The following is a 13,482-nucleotide window of genomic DNA, read 5'->3' as shown; positions in this document are numbered from 1 at the left end:
GGTTGGATTTTGTCTATGTGCCAAATGTAGTGGTTGTTGGCACAGCGGTCTTTGAAAAAAATGAGAACACAGAAACAGACAGACAGACGACAAATTGAATTTATTAGATAAACGGTTATCAACCTGCTCGGTTGTCCGTTTCCCCCATTGGGTAGACATAGCGTATATAATAAATATATGGGAAGTTATACCCCATTGGTTCGTCGCACTAGTTTAGTCGACTTCTCACCTACGGTTTTGCTTAGCCATAAATAATAAATACATACAGGGTGGGAAATCGAGAGCACGGTTCCCCATCAGGGATGGGGCTAAATCACTGGCAACATAATGTGAGCCTTGGCGAAGGGGCCCTGCCAGATTTAGCTTGGAGGTTGAGTAACGGTTCGAGTCAGTCCCCTCGGGAGCCCCGCGCACGCTCTCCAAAACCCGTAACAATATCTTGATCTCAAATTCCAGAATTTTATGAAAGAGGATTGGATCATTATTTGTCTATCAAACACGAATGTCATGCGCATACATGCACACAAGAAGGTGGATACTTTGATACCTGCAGGTCTCCACTCCATCTCGTAAAACACACCCAAGTGGGGAGATAGACGCCAACAACAGCAACTTGCACACACGTGCATACACACACACACACGCGCGTACACACACACACACACACACACACACACACACGCGCATACACACACACGCGCATACACACACACGCGCATACACACACACGCGCATACACACACACGCGCATACACACACACACGCGCATACACACACACACGCGCATACACACACACACGCGCATACACACACACACGCGCATACACACACACACGCGCATACACACACACACACGCATACACACACACACACGCGCGCATACACACACACGCGCGCATACACACACACGCGCATACACACACACGCGCATACACACACACACACACACACGCATACACACACACACACGCATACACGCATACACACACACACACACGCGCATACACACGTGCATACACACACGCGCATACACACACACGCGCATACACACACACACACACACACACACACACACACACACACACACTTCAGAAAATATTCACACCCCTTGACCTTTTTCATATTTTGTGTTACGGCCTGAATTTAAAATTGATTAAATTTAGATTATTTTTTTTTGTCACTGATCTACACATAATAACCCGTAATGTTAAAGTGAAATTTTTTTTTTTTTTTTTAGACATTTTTACAAAAAAATGAAAGACTGAAATGTCTCGAGTTAATAAGAATTAATCCCCTTTGCTAGGACAATCCAAATTGAGCTCAGGTGCATCCACTTTCCTTTGATCATACTCGAGACATCTCTACAACTCAATTGGAGTCCACCTGTGGCCAATTTAGTTGAGTGGACATGATTTACAAAGAAACACCCATACAAGGTCCAACAGTTGACAGTGCATGTCAGAGCAGAAACTCTACCATGAAGTCCAAGGAACTGTCCGTAGAACTCTGAGATAGAATTGTGAGGAGCCATAGATCTGGGGAAGAGTATAAAACAATTTCTAGAGTGTTGAAAGTTCCCAAGAGCAGAGTGAGCTCCATCATTAGGAAATGGAAAGAATATGGAACTACCCAGACTCTTCCTAGAGCTGGCCGTCCAACCAACCGGGCAAGAAGGACCTTGGTCAGAGATGTGACCTTGAACCCAATGATCACTCTGGCAGAGCTAGAGTTCCTTGGCTAAGATGGGAGAACCTGCTGAAAGGACAACAGTCTCTGCAGCCATTCACAAATCTAAGCTTGATGGAAGAGTGGCCAGAAGAAAGCAACTCCTGAGAAAAAGGCACATGACAGCATTTCTGGAGTTTACAAAAAGTCATGTGAAAGACTCTGTGAGAATGAGGCAAAGATTCTATGGTCTGATAGATAAAAAATCTTTGGTCTGAATGTAAAGTGGTACATCTGGCGGAAACTTAGCGCATCTCATCACCCCTCTAACACCATCCCTCCCGTGATGCATGGTGGTGGCAGCATCCTATGGGGATGCTTTTCAGTGAGGGGGATTGGGAGACTTGTAAGGATAAAGGGAACAATTAATAGAGCCAGATCCAGGCAAATCCTTGAGTAGAACCCGCTTCAGAGGGCAAAAGACCTTAGACTGTGGCAAAGATTTGTGTTTCAACAAGACAATAACCCCAGGCATACAGCCAAAGCAACACTGGAATGGCTTCAGAACAAGAACATGAAAGTCCTTGAGTGGCCCAGGCAAAGCACAGACTTGAATCCCATTGAGAATCTGTGGAAAGACTTGAGGATTGCTGTTCACTGACGTTCCCCATCCAACTTGACAGAGCTTGAGGAAATCTGCAAGGAAGAATGGGAGAAACTCCCCAAATCCAGATGTGCAAAGCTGATACAGACATACCCAAGAAGACTCAAAGCTGTAATCGCTGCCAAAGGCACTTCTGAGGTATTGGCTCGAGGGGTTGAATACTTATGTAAATTAGATATTTCTGTATTTCATTTTTCATTATTTTGTAAAACTATGAAAAAGAAATTCCTTTTTGACATTATGGGGTATTTTGTCTATATCAGTGACAACCAATCTCAATTTAATCCATTTTTAATTCAGGCTGAAACACAACAAAATGTGAAAAGGTCAAGGGGTGTGAATACTTTCTGAAGGCACCGTTTATGTCCGCACACAAGGACGTGCATACTTTCAGACCTGGGAGGACTACATTCCACCTTCTGAAACCCGCACATGGAGTTAACCAATCGCACCGACACACAAACGGGGACTCGATGGATAGGAGCATAGCGAGAATATCTGACAGATATACAAACTAAGAATACATCCCATAATAGAATGCACAAGTTCTGTAAGCTGCCAGTTGCAAGTCACTTACAGTCCATAAAACACCGACTGCTACGACACACAAATACGTCAGCAACCCCAATCATAAAAGTCGGACATTTCCATGAAGTTACAAGTCACAGCTGGGATATACAAACAACTACTTTGTGCACGTCAACTAATTTATTTCCACAATCTAAAAGGAGAAAATAATTACAGAAATGCATTTGAACTCAGCACAAAAGAACACCTAATGAATCAAACACGATGTACCCCATGTGCACCCCCAACATCAGCCAACAGGACGGGAACAATGTCAAGTGAACAAAGTTTCTCTCTTCGACACATTTGGTCATTAATCACAGAGTGCAGGCTCCAAGTGTGGGAAACCATGGTCGTGCACTCGATACCATCAGCCGGAGCTTTATCCAATGGTACCATATGGCATATACTATTCCATAACCACAACCACAACCACAAAGGGGATGGAGGTGACCCTGGAGCCTGAACAAACAGCCTGCGTCTCAGCAAACCTACTGGGACACGACGACCAGACAGACAGACCACATCACGTTCTAAATACATCGGACATGATGGCCGGACAGACCACACGCATCATGTTCTAAACACATCGGACACGACGACCAGACAGATCACATCATGTTCTAAACACATTGCACGCAACGACCGGACAGACCACACGCATCTTGTTCAAAACACATCGGACACGATGGCCGGACAGACCACACCATGGTATCGACACTTTGCACACCATGACCAGACAGACCACACCATGTTATAAACACATCGGACACGACGACCGGACAGACCACACCAAGGTATAGACACTTTGCACACCATGACCGGACAGACCACACCATATTCTAAACACTTTTCACACCATGACCGGACAAATCACACCATGTTATAAACACTTATCTGACCATGTTAACACTTTGCACACCATGACCGGACAAATCACACCATTGTATGAACACTTTGCACACCGTGACCGGACAGACCACACCATGTTATAAACACTTATCTGACCATGTTAACACTTTGCACACCATGACTGGACAAATCACCCCATTGTATGAACACTTTGCACACCATGACCGGACAAATCACACCATTGTATGAACACTTTGCACACCATGACCGGACAAATCACACCATTGTATGAACACTTTGCACACCGTGACCGGACAGAACACACCATGGTATAAACACTTATCTGACCATGTTAACACTTTGCACACCATGACTGGACAAATCACCCCATTGTATGAACACTTTGCACACCATGACCGGATAGACCACACCATGGTATAAACACTTATCTGACCATGTTAACACTTTCCACACCATGACTGGACAAATCACCCCATTGTATGAACACTTTGCACACCATGACCGGACAAATCACAACATTTTTAACACTTTGCACACCTGAACGGACAAGTCACACCATGACCGACAAATTACACAATGTTGCACACCATGACCGGACAAACACTTTGCACACCATGACCAGACAAATCACTCCATGTTATAAACACTTTGTACACCTGACCGGACAAATCACCAATTGTATGAACATTTTGCACACCTGACCGAACAAATCACACCATGTTATAAACAATTTGCACACCTGACCAGACAAATCACACTCATGTTATAAATACTTTGCACACCATGACCAGACAAATCACACCATGTTATAAACAATTTGCACACCTGACCAGACAAATAACACCACGTTATAAACAATTTGTACACCTGCCCAGACAAATCACACCATGTTATAAACGCTTTGCACACCATGACCAGATAAATCACACCATGTTATAAACAATTTGCACACCATGACCAGACAAATCACACCATGTTATAAACAATTTGCACACCATGACCAGACAAATCACACCATGTTATAAACACTTTGCACACCATGGCCCGACAAATCACACCATTGTATGAACACTTTGCACACCTGACCGGACAAATCACACCATGTTATAAACACTTTGCACACCTGACCAGACAAATCACACCATGACCGGACAAATCACACCATGTTATAAACACTTTGCACACCTGACCGGACAAATCACCAATTGGATGAACACTTTGCACACCTGACCGAACAAATCACACCATGTTACAAACACTTTGCACACCTGACCAGACAAATCACACCATGTTATAAACACTTTGTACACCTGACCGGACAAATCACACCATGTTATAAACAATTTGCACACCTGACCAGACAAATCACACCACGTTATAAACGCTTTACACACCATGACCAGACAAATCACACCATGTTATAAACACTTTGCACACCATGGCCGGACAAATCACACCATTGTATGAACACTTTGCACACCTGACCGGACAAATCACCCCATGTTATAAACACTTTGCACACCTGACCAGACAAATCACACCATGACCGGACAAATCACACCATGTTATAAACACTTTGCACACCTGACCGGACAAATCACCAATTGGATGAACACTTTGCACACCTGACCGAACAAATCACACCATGTTACAAACACTTTGCACACCTGACCAGACAAATCACACCATGTTATAAACACTTTGTACACCTGACCGGACAAATCACACCATGTTATAAACAATTTGCACACCTGACCAGACAAATCACACCACGTTATAAACGCTTTGTACACCATGACCAGACAAATCACACCATGTTATAAACACTTTGCACACCATGGCCGGACAAATCACACCATTGTATGAACACTTTGCACACCTGACTGGACAAATCACACCATGTTATAAACACTTTGCACACATGACCAGACAAATCACACCATGTTATAAACACTTTGCACACCATGACCGGACAAATCACACCATGAACGGACAAATCACACCATGTTATAAACACTTTGCACACCTGACCAGACAAATCACACCATGTTATAAACACTTTGCACACCATGACCGGACAAATCACACCATGTTATAAACACTTTGCACACCATGACCGGACAAATCACACCATGTTATAAACACTTTGCACACCATGACTGGACAAATCACACCATTGTATGAACACTTTGCACACCTGACCGGCCAAATCACACCATGTTCACACTTTGCACACCTGACCGGACAAATCACACCATGACCGAACAAATTACACCATGTTATAAGCACTTTGCACGCCTGACCGGACAAATCACACCATGTTATAAACACTTTGCACACCTGACCGGACAAATCACACCTTGTTATAAGCACTTTGCACACCTGACCGGACAAATCACACCATGTTATAAACACACCGGACAGGATGCATATGGACACGTCACCAAATTGGTTTAGTTTGGAAACAAATGTCGTACTATACAACAATAATACTGACAATAACAATAATAGTACCGCACACAAGAAACTACACCAACACAAATAAATACACGAGGAGTCGAAGACAAACGACAGCGTTACCACCAGAGGACGATATGGAAGGATTTAAAGGAGACTCGTACATGGACATTGGGATTCGAGGACAAAACGAGGATACGGTGACTAAATCAGGAAATACGAGATGACATTCCATAATGTGGGAAAACTGTCTTGGAGCAAATCCAAGTCCGCGCGCCGACCGAACAGGGCACTTCCGTGTGCTTAAGCCTTAAGGGCCTCACCGAACATACACTGTACCTGTAGACCGCACGCGCGCACACCTGCACCTGCACGGAGTGCACACCTGACACACGCAAACACATTATAGCAGACACCTGCACGGATAGCACTCTCACCAGGTTAAGAAACTCGTCCACAATCTCACGGCTGCACACCGAGCCGGACTCGAGACGATCGCGGAGACCCCCGAAACGACTCGGAATCGGTCGCCCTGGGTCCACACCCTCAAACGGCACCTCTTCCTTTCCCTCTCCTTGCTTGTGATCTTCCTTATGATCCTCTCCTTGCTTATGATCTTCCTTATGATCCCCTCCTTGCTTATGATCTGCTTCTTGTTTGTGATCTTCTTCTCCTCTTTCCTTATGATCTCCTTCTCCTCCTTCCTTGTGATCCTCTCCTTGCTTGTGATCTTCTTCTCCTTCCTTATGATCTTCTCCTTCCTTATTATGATCTCCTTCTTGCTTATGATCTTCTCCTTCCTTATGATCTACTTCTTGCTTATGATCTTCTCCTTCCTTATGATCTACTTCTTGTTTATGATCTTCTCCTTCCTTATGATCTACTTCTTGTTTATGATCTTCTTCTCCTACTTCCTTATGATCTTTTCCTTGCTTGTGATCTTCCTCTCCTTCCTTATGATCTACTTCTTGCTTATGATCTTCTCCTTCCTTATGATCTACTTCTTGTTTATGATCTTCTTCTCCTACTTCCTTATGATCTTTTCCTTGCTTGTGATCTTCCTCTCCTTCCTTATGATCCACTTCCTGCTTATGATCTTCTCCTTCCTTATGATCTACTTCTTGTTTGTGATCTTCCTCTTGATGATCTCCTTCTCCTCTTTCCTTCTGATCTCCTTCTCCTCTTTCCTTATGATCTCCTTCTCCTCTTTCCTTATGATCTCCTTCTCCTCTTTCCTTTTGATCTCCTTCTCCTCTTTCCTTCTGATCTCCTTCTCCTCTTTCCTTATGATCTCCTTCTCCTCTTTCCTTATGATCTCCTTCTCCTCTTTCCTTATGATCTCCTTCTCCTCTTTCCTTTTGATCTCCTTCTCCTCTTTCCTTCTGATCTCCTTCTCCTCTTTCCTTCTGATCTCCTTCTCCTCTTTCCTTATGATCTCCTTCTCCTCTTTCCTTATGATCTCCCTCTCCTCTTTCCTTCTGATCTCCTTCTCCTCTTTCCTTATGATCTCCTTCTCCTCTTTCCTTATGATCTCCTCCTCTTTCTTTATGATCTTCTTCTTCACCTTCCTTATGATCTCCTTCTCCTCCTTGTTTTTGATCTTCTCCTTGCGTATGTTCTTTCTCCTGTGCCTCTTCAACTTCCTCTTGCAGTCCCTCGACTCCTACCTGTCGTCCATCCTGTCTCTGCTCCTCTCCTTGTTCCGAATGTTGCTGTAACTCTTCAGTAATTGCCGCTTCCTCCGCCGCTGCCATGCCGCTCCGACGCGGCGATCCAGACCAAAGGCCTTACGTGTCCACACGCACACATACACACCCACCCACGTACGGTGGCAGGCTCCAAACCCAGGGGGCGTGGTCCAAATAGCGAGGAGGAAGACACCGCCCCTGGGCGGATCATCGAGACAACGCGCTTTCATTGGCTCGCCTCAGCAGGTGAACCTGGCCTGGAAAAACAACTTCCTCTTAGGAGAGCCAATCGCATTGACCCATCGAACCGATGTCTGCAAACGTCAGCGCTTTAATCGACTGTGAAGAATTCCAACAGCAAACGTCCAATCAACGATCCATCATGGTCTGATGAAAGATTATTCCATAACATAAGAGATATTTGTGACCTGTTGGTTTTGACGTCACATTGGAGACAATTGGTGTTTGGAACGATTCCATTCGATACTTTCATATAAAGTATGTTAATTTACGATTTAAAATATTCATCTTTACCTGTCCGTCTCGAATCCAGGTGTCCCTAAAGCAAAGGCATCGTCGAGATAGGATACCTATTAAAGGTGCACATGGTGGTGATGTTTATCGTCTCACCTGCCCATAATCCGTAGAAAACACGTTACTAAGCGGTTTTTAATGGAAGTATTGAAGGAGCTGTGCTCCTACGCGAGTCGAAAGGATTGACGCGACAAAAGACGGGAATTCGTCCGACTTTCTTTATTGAGCAAAACCAAAACTCGGGTACTCTGAAAAGCCCGTTTATCGGGCAGCAATATATATATGCAATCAAACACGTCATGCCGGAGCGTTTGCCCGGGAAAGGCGAGACTGGGCGTGCCCGGGCGGCCTGGGCGAGCCCGGGAAAGGCGAGTCTGGACATGCCCGGGAAAGGCGAGACCGGGCGTGCCCGGGTGGCCTGGGCGAGCCTGGGAAAGGCGAGTCTGGACATGCCCGGGAAAGGCAAGACCGGGCGTGCCCAGGCGGCCCGGGCGAGCCCGGGAAAGGCGAGTCCGGGCATTCCCGGAAAAGGCGCGTCTGGGCATGTCCGAGCGGCCTGGGCGAGCCCGGTACAGTGATCGCTCCCTGGTTGCGTCTTCGGCAGGTGTAAGGCGATTGTGTATGCTCAGCGGCAACCGCTACATGCCCCCCCCCCCCCCCCCCCAGAATCGACTTGCACCGGCAGGGTCAATTTAAGGGGGGTCCTGATGACCCGGCCGAAGCGACCCCTGGAGGGTCGTGGGGAGGGGGGGGTCCGGTGTGGTGGTGGGTGGTCGAGCGGGGGAACCGTGGACGGGGGGGGGCGGCCTCGCCACGGAGGAAGGGCCAACCGTGGTGGTTGGTCGACGTCCACGTGCGCCGGCTTGAGGCGGTCCACCGAAATCCGGTCCGACCTGCCGCCGACGTCGACGACGAAAGACTTGTCGTCCCGTCGCAGGACCCGGAAGGGCCCGTCGTACGGCGGCCGGAGTGGCCCCCGGTGTGCGTCATGAGTCATGATGCACAAAAACGTACTCCGCTGTGCGAAGCGCTGGGGGGGGACGTAGGACGGGGGGACGTAGGACTGGGGGCCACCGTGGCGGGACGTTGGCACAGGGGCAAACCGTCGGGCGGCCTCCTGGAGGGCCGAGCGCTGGCGACCTGCGGACCAGGGACTGGTAGCGTCGGGCACGAACTCGCCCGGGACGCGTAGCGGCTGGCCGTAGACGAGCTCAGCGGTGGATGCCTGGAGGTCCTCCTTGGGGGCCGTGCGGAGGCCCAGAAGGACCCATGGCAGCCGGTCGGCCCAACCGCCATCCTGAAGGCCGGCCATGAGCGCGGCCTTCATGGAGCGGTGAAAACGCTCGCACAACCCATTGGCTTGGGGGTGGTAGGCCGTGGTACGGTGGAGCTTGACCCCCAGGTTGCGGGCGACCGCGCCCCACAGCTCGGAGGTGAACTGCGGACCGCGGTCCGAAGAGATGTCCGCCGGTGCGCCGAAACGGGCGACCCAGGTGGCGATGAAAGCCTGCGCCACGTCGGCGGTGGTGGTGGAAACGAGGGGAACGGCCTCCGGCCACCTGGTGGTCCTGTCCACCATGGTGAGCAGGTGTGTGAAACCACGTGATGGGGGAAGGGGGCCCACCAGGTCCACGTTGACGTGGTCGAAACGCCGTTCGGGCACAGTGAAAGGTGCCAGCGGGGCCTGGGTGTGGCGGTGGACCTTGGCCCGCTGGCAGGCCGTGCAGGCGTTGGCCCAATCGCGGACGTCCCGTCGAAGTGCCAGACGAAACGCGCCGACACCAGCTTCTGGGAAGCTTTCCGGCCCGGGTGGGAAAGGCCCCGGAGGGCTTCGTAAAGGGGCCGCATGAGCTGAGCACCATGGGGCACGAAACGGTGGTAGAAATTCACCATGCCGAGGAACTCCTGCAGGGCCTTGATGGAGCGGGGACACGGGAACTCGGTGATGGCCTCGACCTTGGTTGGCAGCGGCACGGCCCCGTTCCTGGTGATGTGGTGGCCCAAAAAGTCAATAGCCGTCGTGCCGAAGTGGCATTTGGCCGGGTTGACGATTAAGCCGTGCTCGCTGAGGCGCCCGAACAGTGTTCGGAGGTGGAGGAGGTGCTCGGCCCGGGACGTGCTGGCGACGAGGATGTCGCCCAGGTAGACAAAGAGGAACGGCAGGTCGCGCAGCACGCCGTCCATCAAGCGCTGGAATGCCTGGGCTGCGTTCTTGAGGCCAAACGGCATCCTCAGGAATTCGAACAGGCCGAACGGCGTGATGACGGCCGTTTTTGGGACGTCGGCCGGCCTGACAGGTACCTGGTGGTATCCCCGTATTAAGTCAATTTTCGAGAAAATGACCCGCCCCGCCAAATGGGCGGAAAAGTCCTGGATGTGCGGGACCGGATACCTGTCGGGGGTGGTAACGTCGTTGAGGCGGCGGTAGTCGCCGCATGGGCGCCAGCCGCCCCCCGGTTCGGCACGATGTGCAGTGGCAAGGCCCACGCGCTATCGGAGCGCCGCACGATGCCGAGGTGCTCCAACGCGTCGAACTCGGTCTTTGCCACGGCGAGCTTGTCCGGGTCGAGGCGGCGGGCTCTGGCATAGACCGGCAGGCCGGTAGTTGGTATGTGGTGATCGATACCATGTCTTACTGCGACGGCCGAAAACGTCGGCCGTGTGAGGGCCGGGAACTCTGCGAGCAGGCGAGCGAACTCGTTCGCCGCCGGGAGGGCATGCTAGTTCGGTCGGCGCGGAGCTGCTCATCGTGCATGCCAGGGAGCTTAAAGTCTCGGCGTTGACAAGGCAATGCCGTTTGACGTCGACCAGCAGCCCGTGCACGCAGAGGAAGTCGGTGCCTAGCAAAGCCATGGGCACGCTCGCCGTCACAAAGGTCCAATTAAAGCGCTGGCTGCCGAAGCAGAGGGTGACGTTGCGCGGGCCGAAGGTGCGGATGGCCGATCCGTTGGCAGCGACCAAGGAGGGGCCACAAACAGCGGTCTGCCTGTCCTGCTCGGAGGTGGGTATGACGCTCAGTTGGGCGCCGGTGTCACAAAGGAAACGCCGCCCGGACGCTTTGTCCTTGATGAAAAGCAAGTTGCCCGAGTGGCCGGCACTCATGGCTGGTAATGAACGCCGGCCCGGCCGTTTCCCGACTTGCCGAAAGTGCACGGGGGTCGGCATGTCCGAGCCTTGTGTCCGAACCTGGCGTGGTAATAACACCACGCCTGGTCAGGTGGAGGCCCCGGCCGTCGTGTTGGAAGCGGTCGGCGTGGCGTGGCGGCCGTCAGTTGCACCGACATTTCGGCCTCCAACCGCACCGGGCACTCGGGCGCCATGGGCGTCGCCTCGGACGGCGGCGGGCTCCAGGTAGTCGCCCCGATGTGCTGGCCTGCCGAGGAGATCTTGTCGGCTTCCCTGGCGAGGGTGCGGGGATCCGTGATCTGCGTGCCTGCCAGGGCTAAGCGTACCTGGCTAGGCAGCTGGCGGAGGAACAGCTCTCGGAAAAGAAAATCCGGGGAGTGCTCACCGAGCAGCGAGAGCATGTAGTCCATTCGCTCGGATGGGCACGTGTCGCCGAGCTCGGGCAGGTCGAGCAGGCGTCGTGCGCGTTCTGCCGGTGAGAGGGCGAATGCGTCGAGGAGGAGCGTCTTGATCGCGCCATACTTGTCAGTGGCTGGCGGGTGCTGGAGGAGGCCCAGGGTGCGGGCCGCGGTGGCGGAGCCGAGTGCCGCTACCACATGGTGGAAGCGGGTGTCGTCGGCGGTAATGCCTCACAGGGCAAACTGGGAGTCTGCCTGGGCGAACCAAACCGCCGCGTGAGCCTCCCAGAAGGTAGGCAGTTTAAGGGCAACTGCCGTGTCCATGTCGGGGGTCACCAGTGAAGGAGCTGTGCTCCTACGCGAGTCGAAAGGATTGACGCGACAAAAGACGGGAATTCGTCCGAGTTTCTTTATTGAGCAAAACCAAAACTCGGGTACTCTGAAAAGCCCGTTTATCGGGCAGCAATATATATATGCAATCAAACACGTCATGCCGGAGCATTTGCCCGGGAAAGGCGAGACTGGGTGTGCCCGGGCGGCCTGGTCGAGCCCGGAAAGGCGAGTCTGGACATGCCCGGGAAAGGCGAGACCGGGCGTGCCCGGGGGCCTGGGCGAGCCCGGGAAAGGCGAGTCTGGGCATGCCCGGGAAAGGCGAGACTGGGCGTCCCCGGGCGGCCTGGGCGAGCCCGGGAAAGGCGAGTCTGGACATGCCCGGGAAAGGCGAGACCGGGCATGCCCGGGCGGCCTGGGCGAGCCCGGGAAAGGCGAGGCTAGGCATGCCCGGGAAAGGCGAGACCCGGCGTGGCCGGGCGAGCCCGGGAAAGGCGAGTCCGGGCATGCCCGGGAAAGGCGCGTCTGGGCATGTCCGGGCGGCCTGGGCGAGCCCGGTACAGTGATCGCTCCCTGGTTGCGTCTTCGGCAGGTGTAAGGCGATTGTGTATGCTCAGCGGCAACCGCTACAGTATAATTAATTAGTTGAGGATGCACAATGTTAAGTTCCAAACACACATAGTCACTTATTACATACGCACATAGTAGGGTTGTGGTAATGGAGAGGGATGCGTTCATAAATTTAAAATTATTGAAAAGACGGAGAAAGGGAAAAAGATGGAAGATTTAGAAAATAATGAAGAAAGAAAAGAAATAAAAGGAAAAGGAAGTAAGGAGATGCAATTGGGGAAGAACGGGTAAGTTATTTAATATTGTGTGGAAAAAGTGGTGAAAGAAAGAAGAAGAGGGACCACAGCATTGTGTCCGTAAAATTTGCGTATGTAATAAACAGATGGCTGCTGGTTTCATTACCGAAAAATCAGTTCAGTTTTCTGATTCCGTCGAACACCGGAAGTGATGCACTTGTTGTTGTTGTTGTAGTTGTTGTTGTTGTTGCTGTTGTAGTTGTTGTTGTTGTTGTTGCACAGCCTTTGACCGATTCGAATTACCAGACTCCATTTGAATGAGCGAAAACTCCATTGACGTCTGGAACTCCAAGGGCCCCGTCTACATATTACGT

General features: G+C 50.9%; 1 protein-coding gene across 2 annotated transcripts in view; it reads right to left on the bottom strand.

Annotated features, from left to right (window-relative positions):
* Positions 1–8,059, bottom strand: part of LOC137425478 (lipopolysaccharide-responsive and beige-like anchor protein) — a 722,436-nt gene extending 714,377 nt beyond the window's left edge. For both annotated transcript variants that reach the window (XM_068113965.2, XM_068113966.2), the window contains exon 1: positions 6,664–8,059. In XM_068113965.2, coding sequence (XP_067970066.2) covers positions 6,664–7,980 — 1,317 coding nt within the window. In that variant the 5' untranslated portion in view covers positions 7,981–8,059. The remainder of the gene's footprint in view (positions 1–6,663) is intronic.
* Between the last annotated feature and the right edge of the window lie 5,423 nt (positions 8,060–13,482).

Source organism: Myxine glutinosa, chromosome 4 (genome assembly GCF_964187855.1).
Source record: "Myxine glutinosa chromosome 4, kmMyxGlut1.1, whole genome shotgun sequence".
NCBI classification, from domain to species: Eukaryota; Metazoa; Chordata; class Myxini; order Myxiniformes; family Myxinidae; genus Myxine; species Myxine glutinosa.
The sequence above is the reverse complement of the archived record's forward strand: the minus strand, read 5'-3'. Positions and strand labels throughout refer to the sequence as shown.